This window comes from Lynx rufus, unplaced genomic scaffold (genome assembly GCF_022079265.1).
Source record: "Lynx rufus isolate CCGP_SWC_20201006 ecotype Redwood Valley unplaced genomic scaffold, mLynRuf1.p SCAF_1, whole genome shotgun sequence".
NCBI lineage: Eukaryota > Metazoa > Chordata > Mammalia > Carnivora > Felidae > Lynx > Lynx rufus.
This window is the reverse complement of record NW_025814823.1, coordinates 80538493-80558338: the sequence shown is the minus strand read 5'-3', so window position 1 is coordinate 80558338 and position 19846 is coordinate 80538493. Positions and strand designations below refer to the sequence as shown.

General features: G+C 53.7%; 1 protein-coding gene across 2 annotated transcripts; it reads right to left on the bottom strand.

Moving 5' to 3' along the window:
• Nucleotides 1–60: 60 nt before the first annotated feature.
• Nucleotides 61–19619, bottom strand: NAXD (NAD(P)HX dehydratase). Of its 2 annotated transcripts, none has more exons than XM_047081758.1 (8): nucleotides 19537–19619; nucleotides 15669–15819; nucleotides 10084–10192; nucleotides 4074–4124; nucleotides 3889–3993; nucleotides 3212–3332; nucleotides 1988–2108; nucleotides 61–1101 (listed from the first exon to the last, which is right to left on the bottom strand). In XM_047081758.1, the coding sequence occupies exons 1-8, from the start codon at nucleotides 19580–19582 to the stop codon at nucleotides 951–953; spliced, it is 855 nt and encodes a 284-aa protein (XP_046937714.1). In that variant the 5' UTR covers nucleotides 19583–19619; the 3' UTR covers nucleotides 61–950. The 2 variants fall into 2 exon arrangements, with proteins under 2 accessions (XP_046937714.1, XP_046937715.1); XM_047081759.1 differs by lacking the exon at nucleotides 19537–19619 and adding an exon at nucleotides 19411–19493.
• Between the last annotated feature and the right edge of the window lie 227 nt (nucleotides 19620–19846).

Sequence of the window (19846 nt, the reverse complement as noted above, 5' to 3'; positions counted from 1 at the left end):
TGCCGTCTGTGTCCTCACCTAAGAAAGGCGTCTGCTAAAAAAGGAATACAAAACCATACGTTGAAATAAACCAGATTTGCCTTTTAATGGTCACCAGGATTTAGATATAATTCCCCAAAACGAAAAACAGTGAAGTTTTTAAAGTTACACCTGAAACAAGGGGGGTGGGGAGGGAGAGACAGGTTTTTAAGAAATGTGGCTTTAAAGGAAGGATCCATTTGGGGTCAGGGGTCACACAGTATCACCCTAACCATCAGGGCAAAATGACGTTTGAAGGAACCACATGGGTCACGAGCGACTGCCCAGGCATCACACAGACATCAACTTCTTGACCGGAATCTGCTCCTGAGGACACACCACCTCCAACCAGCAGGGCCCTGCTGTCTGACCGTGTTCAGTCCCCGTGCCCCGATGGGCCACGTCGGAGCCCCACCCACACGCTCAGGGCTCAGTGTTGTTTCCTCCAAAAACCAATCACTGATTGTTCTGAAATGCTTCCATTAGCCCAAGCCACCAATGCTTATTTCTGCCGGTTTTCAATGTAATCAGTGTTTAAAAAGCAAACGTGAACAAGAAAACAAAGGCCATGCCACCACCCGGGGGGGCCTCAATTTTAAAAAGCACAGCTCATCATCGTGCAGGTATTTGGACAGGACCCAGGGGATCCCCGTGGGGGGGCATGTAGCACGGGGAGCTCCTCACAGAAACAGGAAGCAGGCCGAGTCCACAGCGCCAGCTCAGGGGCAGGGACCGTGTACGTCTTTCTCTCCATCACTGCTGAACAGCCAGGAAAGTTCAGGAATCCTGTTCAAGTCCCTGTAACACCTATAGCTACGTGTTAAGGCCAAAACCAACCTGTGGATCATGCTGCTCTCGTACCCCAAGGACGGGGGCCCGTGACAAACGCAGCGTCCCCATCCGTGGCGCGGCCTGCTTCCCGTTGCCTCGGCTCAGGTTTCAAAGAGTCTGCGGAACGCGGGCCCGATCTCCGCGATCATGTCGGTGGTGGTGGTGGAGCGGCCGTGCTTCTGGAAAGCCTGGTGGCCGCACTGGCGTGTGAGAGAGCATGCGCCCAGGGCGGCCAGGAGCAGAGGGCTGGACCTGGAGGGAGGACCGTCAGACAGGCTCCACTTTCCCTCCCACGTCCCCCTGACACCTCAAACAGGTTCAAGCCTGCCGGGCCCCTGAGGCAGAAGGCGGCTTTATGACCAGGGACATGGATACGCCCGGACACAATACCCACCTGCCTGGAGGACACACCGCAGCTTCCCCCCACAAAGCATGGCCTAGAGCGCCCTCGGTGCCAGGGTGCGAGGACGACTGAAGATCTGAGAACACGGGTCCTCGCCCCTGACACCAGACCCCCGTGCGGCACCCGCGCGGTCCCTGCCCACCAGCAGTGCCGCCACCCTGCAGGTCCCATATAGCTTCACGGGTGTCGAGGGGGCCTCCAGACCCGGGACATCCCGCCCCGGCCCATGTGGCCACCAGTGTCACATGATGCGTGTGGAGGACGGGGTGGGGGAACCTGCCTGAGCTCACAGTTCCAAACGGGAATGTGAACCAAGCCTGCATCTCCCAGTCCTGCCACTCAGAGGAAACTACTCTCTCGGGACAGCGGGCACAGCCGGCTCCCCTTGGCCCCGCGTGTTGGTCCCACGCTTCTGCCGTACGAGGGGGGTACACCTCGTACCCCCTGGAACAGGGTCCCGAGCATGGCCGCATGTTAGAATTAACTGGGGGGCTTTAAGAACTCCTGACACCTCGGAGCCATGGGCGCCGAGCAACAGGGCAGGGCCCCAACCTTGCACGGAGCAGGAGCTGTGCGGGTGACCGTCCTGGGACCCCCCCCCCCCCCTGCCCTGGGGTCGCCTCCACGTGATCCCGAGCTTTCCCCTGCAACGTTCCAAGCAGCTATATGTACGAGCAAACGAAGTGGCTCACACAGCTGGGAACCGGAAGGACAAGGGAAGAAGACGTCACATACCCGTTTGTCTTCTCGGGGCCGGCGTGTAGCGCCCAGTGCACCAGAACACCCAGGGCGCCCGACAGCAGGTCTCCCTGCCCGCCACACCTGCGGCTGCTGCCTTCGTGGGCACACTCGAGCACTGCGGGGCAGGAGGGACAGGGCCGTCAGAGCAAGCTGGCCTGTGCCTGGGGCGCGATCTGGATCAGCTCCGGCCCTTCCCGTCTAATGAGCAGTGTGTTTTAAGGAGAGCAAAGCCAGACAGGTCTGGAACCACCTGAGCCGCGCAGGTGGCGAGCAGACTCGTACAACTGGTAGGGCGCTGCCGGAACACATCGGAGAAGAGCACAGGTACACGGGGTGGCCAGGCTCACGGGCTCCGAGAGCCCAGGCCACCCAGGGACTGGCACCGCCTTCAGGGAGGTGCGTGCCACGCGAGTGCCCCCGGCACAGACCCAGCTGTGACCGTTTCGTTCACACTGTGTCACGAGCAGCTGTTTTGAAAATACAGATCTTGCAAACGGGTTATTACAGCCTCTGAATGTGTCACACTCTAGAGCTCTCTCCAGCAATAAAAGCCCCAAGGGTGTCAGGGTCCCCCAGAGGACACTTGCTGTGTCTGTTGACCGCGGCCACGTGAGTGAGCACTCTCGGTGCACAAGGGTTTCTTCCCCTTACGGCAGGTGACAGTCCTGGGTCACGCTGTTACAGCCGGTGTGACCCCTGCCCCCCATCACGGTAAGTGAGCAGAGGACCGGCTTTCGGGGCACTAGGGAGGCGCTGCAGCCGCCAGAACCTCCCCCGGCTCGGCCCACTCAACAGCCCACAGGCCCCGGCGCAAGGACGAGGGGGACGCAGCCCCTCCAGCACCTGGCAACCCCTTCCCCGGGGTCAGCTCCGAGCACCTCCTCACTCTCCCACTGTTTTCACAACAGAACAGAATGCAGTAGAATAGTCAAACTTGTCTATGACCCCGAAGGAGTGGGAGGCAGCAGGCCAGGGACCCCGGAGCACCCCCTGCTGACCGGACAGCGTCGCCACCGCCCCTGGCGTCAGGGAGGGTGAACGCCCTGCATGCTCAGTCCCCTTTGCCAAACAGGAATAAAACTAAGCTCATCAGGAAGTCCCTCTGTGTGGAACACGTGTGGCACAAGGGACCGCATGTGCCACGGGGACGGGTCTTCCAGGGCCCAGGGCCCAGCATGGCCACCCGGGCTGACAGGCATGAGGCCTACAGCTACCCACCGTGTTCACCGTCAGACATCACATCCCGCTCCCCTTTCCGGACCACGGTCACGTTCCCCAGGGCCTGGCTGAGTCTCCGTACGGCTTCGCGATGATCACTGCCGTCCACAAGGTCCCTAAGCTGCGAGGCGGGACATCACAGACAAGGCTGTCGGCGGACGCCAACGGCGGCACGAGCAGCACAAATACCGCCCTCCTGTCGACAAGGAACACTGCCCGTGGTGGAACTTTCAAGGCTCACAGAAGTGACACAGGCCTGAATGATGACGCGCTAACATTCACGGGGTGCTCAATATGGAAGAACTCGTGGGTTTACATCTGTTGTGTCATTTCGTCCTCACAGGCCCTACGAGGTGATGCCGTCATTACCCACATTCCACGGGCCAGGCAACGCGGGCAGGGATGGGCTGATCCACAGAGCACCCACCCACCTCTCATCCACCAAGAGACACGCTAGCGAGAAGACGCCCCATCATCACATGCCCCGCCAGGAACCAACAGCACTGTTAGCATGTGGGGAACACGCATCTACCCGCTGGCCATGTGCAGGGACAGGTGGGGGCAGAATCACAGCATCGCCCCACCCCGTCTTCGAGAGTGGAGAGGGGGTACCTCACACCCCATCTCAGGAGGGACTCAGGCTCACGCCCCGTCTCCTGGGAGGTCAGCAAACTCACCACGGCGTCAGAGAGTCTGGTGAATTCCCCATGGTTGGGAGTGAGAACGGCCTTCCGGTAGCCGTGGATGAGGGCCGGGTGCTGAGCAATGAGCCACAGCCCGTCCTGCAGACAAGAACAGGTATTTAGTGCACAGCCTCGGGGCCTGGCTGTGAGAAGGGGAGCAGAGGAGAGGCCACACTCACCGCATCGATGATGATGGGGACATCCCTGGCCTTGGATGCTTCTAAGATGCCCTACAAGGAAAAGGAAACCACACTGAGCGACAAGCCCTCACCCCTCGGCGGAATTCAAAGAACACCAAGCAAGCAGTTCCGCAATGAATTACAACAACAGGTCATTGACAAGCAGAAATTAAATGTGGGCAACAAACAGAACAGACCCCCCCCTGACCCAACAGCGGGCCCCTCTGGAAGTCAGGGCCAGCCCACAGGGTGGACCCCAAGGCAGAGTCTCCCACTCTTCCATCAGCACTCACCGGGGTTCCAATCATCAGTTCTTATGCAAATCTCCTAACATTTTGTGTTTTAAAATAAGTGACCACGGGGCACCTGGGCGGCCTTTCATTAATATCCTCAGCTCTGGTCAGGATCCCAGGGTGGGACTGAGCCCTACACTGGGCTCTGCGCTAACAGGGGGGAGCCTGCTTGGGACCCTCTCTCTCTTACCCTCCCCTGCTCACATATGCACTCGCATGTGCCCGCTCTATCTCGAAATAAACTTTAAAAAAATAAATAAAACCAGTGATGATAATAAGCAGTAAATCACCTCTGACAAGGTTATACTCCAAGTTTCAGAAGTTTTTTACTAAATTATCTTTTTTCCCCCCAATATATGAAGTTTATTGTCAAACTGGTTTCCATACAACACCCAGTGCTCATCCCAAAAGGTGCCCTCCTCAATACCCATCACCCACCCTCCCCTCCCTCCCACCCCCCATCAACTCTCAGTTTGTTCTCAGTTTTTAAGAGTCTCTTATGCTTTGGCTCTCTCCCACTCTAACCTCCTTTTTTTTTTTTTCCTCCCCTCCCCCATGGGTTTGTTAAGTTTCTCAGGATCCACATACGCTAAGTTATCTATCCATGATCAACATACATACACTTGCTTATTGCTATGAACCAGTATTCTACAAGATCATGTGCTGCAAATGCACTTGAAAGTAGAAAACATTAAGAGAACAATGAAACAAGAGCCCTGCTCTAGGATGGCTGGTGTCCTTGGAACGGGAGAAGAGGAAGGACACGGACAACATGGAGACAACTGTGTGATGACACAGCAGGAAGACCAAGGAGACAGGCCTCGGGAAAAAGCAAACCTGCTGACACTCTGCTGTCAGACGTCTTCCAGGACGGGGGGAGCGGGGGGACCAATGTCTGCTGTCCCAGCCCCCGCCTGTGGTTGTCTGTGGTGGCCACCTGAGCAGGCAGGTACAGATGTCTAGGGCCTCAACGGCGTAAACTCCAGTGTCTTCTGGGCCCAAGAGGAAAAGCAAAGGAACCAGGGGATAAATCCAGGACAGGTGACAGCTGCCTTAATGACGGCCCTGACTTGGGATTTGTAAGATGTGTCGATCTCTGTGAGGCAACTGTTTGACTTAGGCTTCAAGCGAAACGGTTCAAGATATGTACTGAGCAGCTAGGACATCGCCAGGTCACACGCTCTGGACCTCCGGAAAGCGTCTTGTGATGTACACGGGCTCAGAGTCCAAAGACCGTCCCCGAAGCCCCAGCTCTGCCACTTAGAGTTGAGTGAACTTAAGTCACTTTACTTCTGTGAGACCGGGTTTCCTGATCGCTAAAGTAAGGATAAGGCCTTGAGTAATACTCTGAAGTTTGTATGAGGACTAGAGATACCGCCTCTAAAGATTTACCCAGCTCTTGGCAAGGGAGCTGACAGTCCACAAATGGTAGCTGCAGTAATCATTTTAAGTACACAGTCTAGCCCTGAGCCTGACAACTGCTTAGGTCTAACACACATTTACCTTTAAACTCCTATTTCCTTCAAGTAAATTATTTTGGAGGGTCTGAGGACCTGCACATACCTGAAATGCAACCATTAAAAAAAGAAAACAGTAAAACAAAATACATGGTAAGCAGAAATAACTTAAGACATTAAAAGGTAAATCCACATACGTTTCATACAAAGTTATTCTGAAAATGAAATGAAGAGCCCATGAGACCAGAGCTGCCCTGCCCCACGGCCTCAGTGGTCCTTTGCTGACACGGGTGTGAGCGACAGGAGAGCGGCCAAAAGCCCCCTCAAACGAGGGTCGGGGCACAGGAGCCTCGTGGAGCCGTACTTCCTCCCTTACAACGAAAACACTCCTGCTTGCTTGGAGTCTGGCTCTCCCGTTAGAACAGATTCAGCTTGGCTAATTCCACTTTCCCGGATCTCTGGGTGCAGGCTGCAGTGTCTGGCCACAACGAGGATGCCTCCACCTCTGTGCTTTCCTATCACATTTCTCACAGAGAACAGTGAAGTCCACGTTCAAACACCGAGAAACCTCAGGCAACACAGCGGGGCATCTGAGTCGTGTAACGTCACAGGTCACTTGGCTCTCCTGAAGCACAGAGCCAAGTGTCAGTTGCCCACTGAAGGACCAACTGCTTCCATCACTCGGAGGACTCGTACGAAGTGCACTGTGCACGTGGCTCCGTCCCCACTGACTCCGCTGCCAGGACAGCGGCCACAGTGGCGGCCAGGGCCCCGGAACACAGCAGAGGGGACAGCAGCGCCCAGGGAGACCAGCTAATGACACGACCACACCTCTCTCCCTGCACATCCAGTTAGCGCTACAGGGTCCTACAGGGTGGATGGAAAGGAGTGAACGAGCGCCCCCACAGGTCAGAGGAGGCTGCGCAGCAGCCCCGCGTGTCCAGCAGAAAGACACAGCTGCAAACAAACCAGCAGGGGGCGCCCAGGGGTCAATGGGTTGAGGGTCCCACTCCTGATTTCCGCTCAGGTCGTGATCCCAGGGTTGTGGGCTTGAGCCCTGCATCAGGGCTTAAGATCCTCTCCCTCCTGCCCCCCACCCCGACTCGTGCTTGCTTGCTCGCTCTCTTTAAAAATTTAAAACAAGTAAACCAGGAGTACTCCCTGGGGGACGGGGCTGAGGGGAGAAGGGACGATGGCCCCCAGAGCAGAGTCCTGGCCAGGGCAGCGCTCCAGCAGAGGGAACAGCCGTACGCACAACTTGCAGATGGTTATCCTGAAGAAGACGCCCAAAAGAAATGGACGCACACTCATGCACAAATGTTCAAGACATCAGCACTGTAACAGGAAAAAGCCAGAAGCAGCCCAAATGAACTAGTTAAATATGGCATGTGGTGATGTAGCTATTAAGAATCACGAGGAGGGGCGCCTGGGTGGCGCAGTCGGTTAAGCGTCTGACTTCAGCCAGGTCACGATCTCGCGGTCCGTGAGTTCGAGCCCCGTGTCAGGCTCTGGGCTGATGGCTCAGAGCCTGGAGCCTGTTTCCGATTCTGTGTCTCCCTCTCTCTCTGCCCCTCCCCCATTCATGCTCTGTCTCTCTCTGTCCCAAAAAAATAAATAAACGTTGAAAAAAAAAAAATTGAAAAAAAAAAAAAAAGAATCATGAGGAATATACACATATCCTGTCAGGAGAAAGTGTCCAGGACTTAGCATGGAACAAGCATAAACTACAGATAAAAAGAATGAGGCTAGTCAAGAGCCTACATTCTAGATCTGGAAAACTCTGGTTCAAAACCAGCATATGAACTGGAAGACTTCACAGCAGCAATACCCCCCGCCCACCCCCACCCAAGCTGACCTACAGATTCAACACAATCCCTGTCGGAATCCCATCTGCCTCTTCGGCAAACTGACACGCTGATCCCAAAACTCCTGGAAAAGTGCACGGGACCCAGAACAGCCAGAATACTCTTGAAATGAACAAAGCTGGAGAGATCACACAAAGCTTATCGCATAGCCACCGTCATCAGGACTGTGTGGCACCAGCACATGGACAGCCGTACAAACCAATGAACAGAAACCAGAGCCCAGAAATAAACCCTTACGCCCACGGATTTCCAGCAAGGACACCCAGACAGCTCACTCGAGGCAAGTGGAGCTGGAACTGAACATCCACTTGCCAAAGAACACAGGTGGACTGCTTCCTTACACCATACGTCAAAATCAACTCAAAATGGACCACAAACCTAAATATCACAGCTAAAAAACAATTAAGCTCTTAAAAGGCAGGACGTGATCAGAATTAAAAATGTGTGCTGCAAGCGGCACCTGAATGGCTCAGTCGGTTAAGTGTCCATCTGACTTTGGCTCAGGTCATGATCTCATGGTCTGTTGGTTCCAGCCCCGCATCGGGCTCTGTGCTGACAGCTGGGAGCCTGGTGCCTGCTTTGGAGTCTGTGTCTCCCTCTCTCTCCGCCCCTCCCCCACTTGCACTCTGTCCCTCAAAGATGAATAAACATTAAAAAATAATTTAAAGTGTGCTGCAAAAAACAAAAATCAAAAACAAAAATTGTGCAGCAAACACAAGTTCCTCAAAACGTGAACAAAAGTGGGGCGCCTGGGTGGCGCAGTCGGTTAAGCGTCAGACTTCAGCCAGGTCACGATCTCGCGGTCCGTGAGTTCGAGCCCCGCGTCAGGCTCTGGGCTGATGGCTCAGAGCCTGGAGCCTGTTTCCGATTCTGTGTCTCCCTCTCTCTCTGCCCGTCCCCTGTTCATGCTCTGTCTCTCTCTGTCCCAAAAATAAATAAACGTTGAAAAAAAAAATTAAAAAAAAATAAATAAATAAATAAAAAAACGTGAACAAAAGTGATCACAAAACCTGTAACAAAGATTCGCGGTGGCGTTACTCGTAACAGCCCAAGCGGAAGCCACCCAATCGTCCATCAAGTGATGGACAGGTAAACAAAATGTGGTCCATCCACAAGGGAACGTCAAACAGCAATGAAAGGAGTGGAGCCCTGGGCCACAGCGCACACAGACGAACCCCGAAATGCTGGGTAAACACAGCTGGTCACAAATGCCACGTAGTGTAAGACTGAACTGCTAGGAAAGGCCCAGAACAGGCAGAGCCACAGACCACGCTGCCTGACACCTCACCTTGGGGGGGGGGGGGGTCAGGATTCCAACATGTGAGACTGGAGGGACACACACACTCAGACCACAGCTCTTAAAAGCAGCAGCCAGAATTTTGAGGTTACGTTGGATCCATCCACACCAATAGCATCTCTATGTCTCCACAGCACGTGAGCAAGAAACCTCGCCATAATTCGATAATCAGGGTCAAGGAGCACAAAAGAAGAAAGAGGCCAGAGAGACTGTTGTGAGCTCCACTCTGTCACGGGGCCAGCGGTGAACTGGTAGGTCACAAAAGATCAACAATCCCATCATCCTGAGGGTCATGGGGGCACCAAACACTCTGAACCTATTCCGGCAGGAACCCTCACTTGCCTCTCTTCCCGAAGACAAACCATGTGGCAGAGAGGCTGTCCCAGGCCCTGTCCCACCCACGCTGCGTGGACAGCCACCATCTCAGGACAAGAGCACACTGCAGACCCACTGTGTACGCACGGGGACGCCCCTCCCGTCTCCCTCTCACCTCACGTGACCCAAGGGGCCTGGCACTCCTCAGCTATGATTGCTCCAACTTTTCAGCAAGAGGTCCAGGCTCCAGGGCTGGATGATGGCACCCGGCAGGCAGCATGCCCCCTGTGCTGGTGCAGGTGGCTCCGAAGCAGGAGCACCCCAATGCCCCTCGTTTACAGGGTGTCACCTGGAACTACTGTTCAACTGTGCAGGACTGGCTCTCAGATTATCTGCCCCAAATGTCCAAGCGTTAGCTCTCTCGGCTCTCTGGAGGACAAATCAGTGGCTGTCCTCCCATGGCAGGCGTCTGTCCCCACGCCTCTTGTTCCAGAGCAGAGTGGGACACCTGCACGTGAGCGATCCCAGTGACTCCCCCGCTGCAGGGTGAAAAGCTGACGCCCCAAGAGCAAGAGACGCATCCCATCCCGGTTGGTTGTTAAAACCTAAAGGTTTGCTAGTCTCTCTCTGCCTAGTTCCTCCTCCCTCCCCCAAACCATCTCCATGACTCCATCAAGAGGCACCGGAACACTGAACAGACGCTCCATCAAAGTGCTCGTCTTCTGACTTCTGAGCTCAGTCGGGTCCATGAGAAGAGGGAAGTTCGGTAATTCTCTACGTTACCTTAACGTTTTCGAGGAGAACGTTGTCTCTGCCCAGGCCGGGTCCCACCACCAGGGCGTGCAGTCGGGGCAACCATGTCTCCACGTCCCGCACGGCACTGGGGCTGTCGCTGCGCAAGGAAAAGAAGGGCAGAGCACTTACAGTCTGCACGTGCTGGCTTACCCTTTAGGGAGACCACACGTTCTTCTGGATTCCCCCATTCTTATTCCGAGTTCCTTCTCTGTGCCGGGACCACACCCGGCATCCAGCCATCAGCCTCCCCGGCCTCCTCCGCACATGGGTTCTCCCCAGAACACCCAGCTGCGGAAACCTAGCTCTCAACATCTACGATAAGCCAGACAAGACACGTGGCTCCTTCATAACCATCTCTGCCCTCTGGAAGGAACCCGTCTGTCTCCATCACTCACAGGAGGCGCCCGGGGGACCCTGTACAACGGAAGAGCGCCTTCACTTAGCACAAGACCTGACAGCTGGAGGCACTTGTGTCACTCCTTCCCACCCATCATCTCGCTCTTAGACTCTTGGAACCCACCATGTAAAGCCTTACCCAGAACAACCCCACTGTGAGCCCCAAGCAGCCGTGCTTAGTCTTTGTGTGACTGACTGACTGCAGGGACGCAGGCACTTCCAAGAGGGTGCGGTTGTCCAGAACACCCCGCCCCCCCTCTGCTCCCAGATGTCCACATGCTGGGCCAAACCTGCTGACATGCACTCCTGGGTGGCCTCGTCCTGTCTCCTGGCTTTAAACCTCTCCCACACGTGAACAACCCCTGATTTACCCTTCCCTGACCACCTCTGTCTCGTCCGGTGCCTGACGGCAATGCGCTCGGATGTCCGACAGGCAAGTGAAAACACACCCAAAAGCCAGCCCCTGACGGTCAGGCTCACCCGAACCTACTCCCCCACACCCCCACCTTGTTAACGGACAACCAGCTTGGACCGAAGCCAGGGCGGCCTTCACAACCCTTTTCCTTCTACCCTGCATCCCACCTGTCAGCAGCCCCTGGGCTGTACTTTCAGACGTGCCGCGAATCTACCCCCTTCTCCTACTCGTACCCATCACTCACTGTCACCTATGACACCCCCATGCAACCCCTGCTTCCACCCTGGGCCCCAAGAGCTGTCAACACAGCAGCCAGACGAGCCTGTTACAATATCCACTGGATGTGGCTGTTGCCCTGCTCAGGGGCTCCAGCAGCCCCTCTGCACTTACACGAAAGCCAGACCCTCGTGATGACCCCCACAACCTGCTAAGCTTGACCCTGAACCTCTCTGGTCACCTGCCCTACCTGGAGCTCCTATTGTTCCCCAACACCCCACAGCCTGAGCTGTTGCATCAACCTTTCCCCGTGTCTGCAGGGCCCTACCTGAATGCGCCCTCTGGGCCCCCGCTCACGATCACCCCACGGAAAAGCACACACACGCCACGTGCGTGCACCCCATGTGACATGTGGTGTTCCGTCCCCTGCCCTGGCTCTCCGCGTGGTCTTTATCGCCCTCTGACACACTTGTCCTACTTGTCTGTCTCTAGGACTTTGCTGCCCAATAGGACAGACATCAGCCCCATGTGGCTACTTAAGTTTAATTAAAATAAAAGCTCAGCTTCTGAGTCCCACTGGCCACATTTTAAGTGCTGGGTAGCCACGCGTGGTCAGCAGCAAGGAGAACGTTTTCATCACTGCAGAAAGCTCTAGGGCACAGGGCTGTCCCAGAAAGGAAGCTGCACAGAAGCAGGTGTTTTGTCTGCTTGGTCCTATGCTGTCCCTCTGGAAGCAGGGCAGGGACTGGAAGGGGAAGCATTTGCTGAATGAGGAAACGGCCCCACTACGGTCCGACGGGCTCCTCATTACTGCTGTGGGGGCGTGGCCACAGGCAAGGCCCCGACCTCTCCCCGGAGGCCTCAGCCCTTTCTGACAGCCACGGCGAACAGGGCCCTGGTGGCCCGAATCTCATCCCACGCTGCACACACATGGCTGCTGGGCTTCTGACCTTACGGCCTTGTCCCCTCTCCTGAGGGCACCTCCCGTCACCTCCCAGCACAGCAGCCACCGGGCAGAGGCGCCTGCAGCCCCTGTCGAGCTGCGAACCACCCGCGTGGCCCCACTCACAGAACGGGGGTGAACGATCAGCTCCGGGCTGTACGACTTGATCACGGGTGCAGCCTCCCGCGTGCAGAACACGTGCGATAGATCTGCACCCTAAGAAACGAGCACAAGGGCGGACTCAAAGCACGGCCCACCCGGCAGGCACCGAAGGGGTGTCCGTACAAGCCCCTCGTCGTGGCCCCACACTAGGGCGAGGTGGCTCAGAGCAGGACAGACCCTAAGGAAAGGTCTGCGGAGAAAGCCTTTTGCCGCGCCCCCTCCCCCCCAAGAGGCAGGTCAACCCAGACCAATTCAGCTGTGTCACCCTAAGGGCCGCGGGGGGCACATTTCACTCATACTGTGCCAACGGGGCTATTAGGACTTGATCAAAGGCCTAGGAGATCGCGAGGTGTAAAGACGCCAACTGCTTAAGGCAGGACAGAGGCGGTGTCCCAGGATTGCACTGAAGTACAGTCCTAATGAAACTTCAGTTAAAAACTCCCAGTTCTTTGGTCACAGCACAAGGTCAGGATAGATTTCAAGGTGCTTTTCGGGGCATCTGGGGGTTCAGTCGGTTAAGTGTCTGACTCTTGGTTTTGGCTCAGGTCATAATCTCACAGTTCAAGGGATCAAGCCCTGAATCAGGCTCTGTGCTGACAGTGCAGAGCCTGCTTGGGATTCTCTCTCCCCCTCTCTCTGCACCGCCCCCCCCCCGCCCCCCGTCTCCTTCTCTTCCTTTCAAAAATAAACTTTAAAAGACAAAGACCAGCTCTTCACTAGACAGAGAAGCTGTAAACAGACCTACCACTTTGAGAGCAGAAATTGCTGCAAAGTAGGGGGCTCCCGTGTACCTAAAAAGGAAGATACTTACAGTCAGAAACTTCTGGGAAGGAGGCAATACAGCAGGTTTATCAGAGGGTTACAAAGACATGAATCACACGGCCGAAGGCCCAACACCTCGCAGGTGCTCAGAAAATGTTCAGTGAACTTCAGCAAACATGGGTCACGACCAGACAAGTCACTGTGTCACCTAAGACCTTTGTGCCACATCAGGACCGCCACTCTCTGCAGCACGGTGCCCACACGGAAGACAGAGGCGGCCACGTGAGCTCACTGAAGGGTCTGCCAGGAGACCCCCAGGGGCAGGGGAGCATAACACAATCAGGCACCGAGACTCACACAGCTTCCTCCTGCTTCCACCCTACCATTCCAGAATGCCTGTAACTGTTTTTAAGGTTGCATCAAACACAGAAAGGAAAATTCTTTTTGGGGGGGGGGGGGGGAGAGGAGAGAGAGAACCCATTCACATAAGGGCGAGGGGGCAGAGGGGTGGAAGGAAGGAGAGGAACTTAAGCAGGCTCCACACTCAGCAAGGAGCCTGATGCGGGGCTCAACCCCATAACCACGAGATCATGACCTGAGCCAAAATCAAGAGTTGGACGCTTAACCTACTGAGCCACCTAGTTGCCCCTAGAGAGGAAAATTCTTGAACTTGTCATCGGACTAGTGTAACCTTTACGTCAATCCCGAGCAGCGAAGGGAACCTAGGAAAAAGACCGAGGACTCTCTACACGAGACACTCTCCCAGAGCAGGGCCGCCAACGGGCTGGGAGCACAAGGCAGGACACACACACCCTCTCTGGCCCACCCCACAACGAGGACACAAAACAACGAAAACCAGCTTGCCTACTTGCCCAGCAGAGGCTGCCCACAGTCACAGGGCAGAGGGGCGGGGGATGCTTGCTGGTGGCAGCACACACATTAGTATCTGGAAGGCTAATGATGTGTCCTTACTGTATTATCATGTGGGGTACCATAAGGCTGTCACTTCACACATCTCTGAAGTGTTTGAATTTTTATAAACAAGTACATAATGCTTTTCTAACCAGAATGAAGAGGATCCTACTTTAAAGCTTAGTTCCTAAAGCTAATGGGCAGATTTTAAATTAGATAATTACCCCCTAGCACGCTACACTACCAGACTATCTAAAAAGAAAATCTGAAGACCGATTCTTCCCATGCAAACGTCCCAAAATACAAAGCCGGAGTTGGAGGGGATCTGAGGAATAAAACCCCCGACATCCTCAACACTCTCAAGGGGGCTGGGACCCAAGGGGGACCCCATCCCAGAGGCCGGAGGAGGGCTGTCCTTTAACTGGGGGCCTAAAGGAAGAAAGGCAGCTAAGAGCTAGTGATCCAAGAGTCCAACATGCGGTAGCAGGAAGAAAACCAGGTGCGAGATGAGAGCCAGTAAAAGGCAAACTTCCCCCATCCAAAGGGATCATGTCTACAGACAGAAAGCACTCAGCAAATCTCAAGATTATTGAAAAGAAGACACACCCAGACACATCTGGAGAAAATTGCAGAATTCTAAAAAAAAAAAAAGAAAAAAAGAAAACCTTACAAACAGCCAAGCAAGAGCAAATTACTTACTTACAGATTAAGGTGAACTTTTAAGGTGCAGAGTGGAGGCTAGAGGACAATGTGATCACGTGCGTGGATTACCAGAGAAAATCGCTGCCACCTCGGCCAAGGCGCAACTCAGCCTGCCTAGCAAGACACCGTGGGTGTGCAAGTCCTTCACGGGCCCCCTGCACACTCTGCACAAAGAACGTGCCAGAAGAGGCCAAGGACTCCTACCCTAACTGCAGCCCACCAGGCCAGGCAGGAAGCAGACGGCAGTGTAAGTGGCAATATACAAAGTGACAGTCAGCAGTGAGAGCTCTCTAGGAATTCTTAGATCACGTGTTCACTCTCCCCAGAGGCATTTTTAATTCACAGTAGGTAGAAAAGGCCGCCACTAGCTACGTTTGAAAGTATAATAGGGGTGCTTGGGGGGCTCAGTCAGTCAAGTGTCCAACTTCGGCTCACCCTCTGTGAGTTCAAGCCCCGCATCAGACTCTGTGCTGATAGCTGGGAGCCTGGAGCCTGTTTTGGATTCTGTGTCTCCCTTTCTCTCTCTGCTCCTCCCCCGTTCGCATGCAGTCCCTCACTCTTAAAAATAAATAAACATTAAAAAACAAGGACAAATTACAAAATGTTATGCGTCGAATAACTCAGCGGCAAAATATATAAAACCAGAAGAGAGAACGGGCCACGAGAAAAGAGTAGGCCCTAATTTCATTAATGACTCCCGCGAACATCTCCAAATTGACAAAGTACACCAAACACATGCTGTTTTTATCCTGAATACAAAGTAATACCTGTTTGTAGCATGGAGCCTGGTCCATACAGACAAGGGTAAGGCAAGAAAAAACAGCCTCAGCCTCCACCACAGGCAAAATCGTAACACCGACACAACCCCCGCGGACCACACACTCAGGGCCCGTTTTCTCCTATTTGGTCAAGAAGCTCATCACTGAAAGATACCGAGTGTTGTAACATGGAACTACATTTAGAGATGATTACTGGGGTCTAACTGGACAGATGGCGGGCCGCTAAGGAGGCAGACAGCCAGGTAACAGAGGTTGTTGACACGCTAACGTGGTCCAAGTCACTTACTCCTGGCAGCCTCCGACTATACCTATTCTTCCGTCCTGACCTTTGTGCTTCTTGGTGGTTAGAGGAGGGATGATATTCCTCACCAGCTGTAAAGTATTTTCCATATCCGTTATTGAATGTGGTTTATGCAATGAAAATGCTCTTCTTAAAACTGAAAAACAGGAAAACAAATTATTTAGAAAAATAAGTATCCATCGGCATACACAAAAGAGACTGACATGAGATAGACTGTTAACCAAAACACCTCACAAAGCTGACTTAATATCAATGCTAGATTTTTATCCAAAGGCTTATTTTACTTCTATAAGCAAATGTTTAGAAATTACAACACAAAACACAAGCTGTACATTATCAAATTTGTTTCTGAAATGTATCATTTTGAAGTCTAGCTAATCTTTCTTAATGCATTCCTACTTAATATTAACTATACACATTCCATTTCAATCCTCCTTTAAGTCTTTTCTCTCAAACTGGAAAAGCAACTTCCCACTTGTTACCTTTCACGGTCACATTCAAGTCTGAGATTCACATTACTCCCAATTTGCCAGTCATGCTTCTGACACTCAGTTGGATACAAATTAAATAGTCCAGAAATGTGGGGTGCCTGGGTGGCTCAGTAGGTTAAGTGTCCCACTCTTGATTTCAGCTCAGGTCATCATCTCATGGTTTGTGAGTTCAAGCCAACGCGCTGATAGGGCAGAGCCTGCTTAGGATTCTCTCTCTCTCTCTGTCTCTGCCCCTCCCGTGTGCACTGTCTCTCAAAATAAACTTTAAAAAATTAAAAAAAAAAAAGCAACCTAGAAATGGCATTCTAAATAATAAGGTGATTTTTAACTGTCAGCCCCATACTTTCTACCTTCTTGCAAACCAACACAACCTATGACTCAAAACAGAATCACTGTAAACCTCTGGCCAAGAAAAGGCACAAGTGGGCTTGCTCAGGGACAGCCCCAGCCCGATGACCCCTGTGCTTCCAAAGTCCCGGGGAGTGTCCACAGTGCCACCTCCCAGAGGCGCTGCCTGTCCACACCCCAAATCTGCGGGCTGCACAGTCTTCTCGTGGGCACCCCCCGGTGAGCTGCATGAAGGGAGCTAGAGCCATTACAGTCACATGTGGTGACAAATCACTGCTCGAGAGCAATCCACACGGTCATGAAAATGCTTGCTCTGTGTCTGTTCCAAACGTTAGTACATCTACATAAGGATCGGACTGGACAACACAAGAATATCAAAGAACGGCCACTCCTTCAAATTCCCCACATCAAGAAATACAGTTGCTTTTTACATTTTTTAAAAATTTATTTATTTTTGAAGGAGAGACAGAGTGTGAGTGGGGGAGGAGCAGAGAGACAGGGAGACACAGAATCCCAAGCAGGCTCCAGGCTCCGAGCTGTCAGCACAGAGCCCAACGCGGGGCTCGAACCCATGAACCCTGAGATCATGACCCGAGCCAAAGTCGGGCCATTAACCGACTGAGCCACCCAGGTGCCCCTATGGTTGCTTTTTAAAGTCTAGAATTGTGAAAGCACAATCCAAACTTACCGGTCATTCAAGGGTTGTTCTGGGTTCCTGACAATGTTGTGGTTTATCAGGGACCATAACTTTATGCTAAGGACTTAGCCACACACAAAATACTCCTAAGGCCACCCCACAGTCCTTTGCCTACACAGAATATGGTTCAGCCCCACCTACAGATTCAGGCTAGGGGTCCCCTCACCCCCAACCACTTTAGAGTGGCACAGAGCAAGACACTCCATAGACGTTGGATGAATTCAAAGCATGTTGGTTTATTCTCATTAGAAGCCAGTCTGTCCGCTTACAGACCAGGACACTGGAGCCCAGGGAGACAGGCCTGTGAGGACACCTGGGTTAGTGACAGGTAAGCCAGGCCAGAAGACACCGCTGTACCAAAATACTGCCGTTTTAAGGCAAATCGTTTTTCTTTAACCAAATAGTCACCACACCAACCAAAAGACGAGACAGAGATGATCAAACCTGTCTCAACTGCCCCCATAACCATTAGGGACTGGGGAATAAAACCACTCGGGAAGTATGGCATTTTCACTCGTGAACCAGTAAATCCACACCGCTCACCAGCACCCGCCCCATCCACCTGAGGGCCAAACCAAGGTCAGTTACATTTCCTTACACTTGGCAGTTAATCGGTTTCAGCTGGCTTACCGGGGGCAGACCCCGTTCGGGGTTGTCCACAGAAATATTTAAATAGAAACATCAAAGTTTTGCAGGAGAAAAAGGCCTTGACCAAAGGCGATTCCAAATGTATCCAATTAAAGGGCGCCTAGGTCGATCAGTCGGTTAAGCGTCTGACCAGCTCAGGTCATGGTCTTGCGGTTTGTGAGTTTGAGCCCCGCGTCCGGCTCTGTGCTGACAGCTCGGAGCCTGGAGCCTGCTTGGGATTCTGTGTCTCCCTCTCTCTTTGCCCCTCCCCTGCTCATGCTCTGTCTGTCTCTCTCTCTCAAATAAATGTTAAAAAAAAAAAAAATTAATCCAATTAAGTCACCTGGTCTTCACAACAATTCTAAGTCTGGAAGAACAGGTCAAACCTGCCCGTTTTTTGTTTGTTTTAAGGAAGTGGCTGAGGCCGACTGGAGAACTGGAGAACTGAACGGATTACATAAGCCTGGGCTGTTTTCTGGAATTACGCACCGCCAACGACCCTCCCTGATAACACGTCTCTTTGTGCCCACCATGCCTTTACACTAATGAGACCCGTCCTAATTTGGAGTCCCTGCACCTGACAGCATTCTGGACAATAACAGAGATGCCCTAAAGCTAGCACAAGGGGTCAGTGCTCGAGAACTCCACCTGTGTTTTGGTAAAAGTTCAGCAGGTCGGCTTAGTAATGAATCTTCAAACTCCAAGAGAAATACTAACTCATCACAGGGTACAAATTTAGGAGAAAGGGCTACCAGTAAAAAGTCTCTGAACAAACTGTGACCAGAGGCCCCTTATGCGTCTCAAAGCATTTGGCACCTGAAACTAATGGCATGCTGTGTGTCAACACGACTTCATGCTGTGTGTCAACTATCGTGCAGAAAAACAAAAGCCCAAAACTCCTTAGGTTATTCTGTGGCAGGCCCAACTATGTACACCCCTTTGGTAAAATCCGTCTGATGACTATTACAGCAAAAGTAAATTTTACCACTTCAGTTACTTACTGGCTAGGGAACCGTGGCTTGCGTAATTCTCGTTTTCTCAGAGCCTCTTCCACACAAAGGCGGATAAACAAATGTCTCCACCGTGTTGTGAGAAGTGAGAAAATACAACATACAAGCTCTTTCACGGTTTAAAATATATTCCTGTATCTTACACAAACACAAATAACGTACATAAACATCCACAGGGCAGAGAGGAAAACCCCTCGAGGGGATACGGGGCTCCGACTGGGACACGCTTGTTCCTTACACGCCTAAATCCTTTTACACCGTCCGTCCTACTTAACAGCCGAGGCCGGGGCTAGGTCCTCGGGGGTTCATTCGGGTGAACCCCGCATGCAACCCGGGCCCCAGGCGCGCCCACCGGGGCCGGGCTGCGCGAGGCGCCCCAGGACCCGCTCGGTCCCCTCGCCCAGCGCTTCCGGCACTTCCAGTCCGCGACGCGCAGGAAACTCTGCACCACCTCCGCCGGCCTGCTGGCCCTGGCCCGGCCCCCCCGACGCCCCCGCGTCGTCCCCGGCTTTTGGCGGCGCCTCCCGTCCGGACGAGCGCCTGCGGCCAGGTACCTGCGTCCAGCGGCGGCCCGTAGAGCGCGAGCGCGGCCGACAGCAACGCGACCACGGCCGCGCCGGCGACCACAGCCGCGGCCCCCGCCCGAGTGGCCATGCCCACAAGGCCGATAGCGACCTTACCTCGCCGGCAGACCCGGGCAGCCACCCAGACGCGACCCACGGCCATCAGCGGACTTCCGGGCTCGCGCCCCGCCCCGCGCCGCCGCCGGAAACACGGCGGCCCGCGCCGTCCCGGAAGCGGGCGCTCAGTCCGGCCTCGCCCCACAGGCCAGCCTCCACCAGTCATAGTTGGTCTCCCATGATTGACAAGCTCAATGCCCAACCCAGCAGGGCCCCAGCTCCGGACGCCTGGAGTTTTGCCGGAAAGCAGGTTAGGGCATCAGCATGCGCCGTAGTGATTGGGGGGTTTGGGTTGTTTTTGTTGTTCCTA

What these genes read in the sequence shown, in the direction of transcription:
- NAXD (XM_047081758.1), bottom strand. Translation starts at nt 19,582, where the DNA reads ATGGCCGTGGGTCGCGTCTGGGTGGCTGCCCGGGTCTGCCGGCGAG. An exon ending in TCCCCATCATCATCGATGCG is followed by an intron (nt 3,994 to 4,073) that starts GTGAGTGTGGCC and finishes TCTTGTCTGCAG; the next exon opens with GACGGGCTGTGGCTCATTGC. An exon ending in CCAGACTCTCTGACGCCGTG is followed by an intron (nt 3,333 to 3,888) that starts GTGAGTTTGCTG and finishes CCCGCCTCGCAG; the next exon opens with CTTAGGGACCTTGTGGACGG.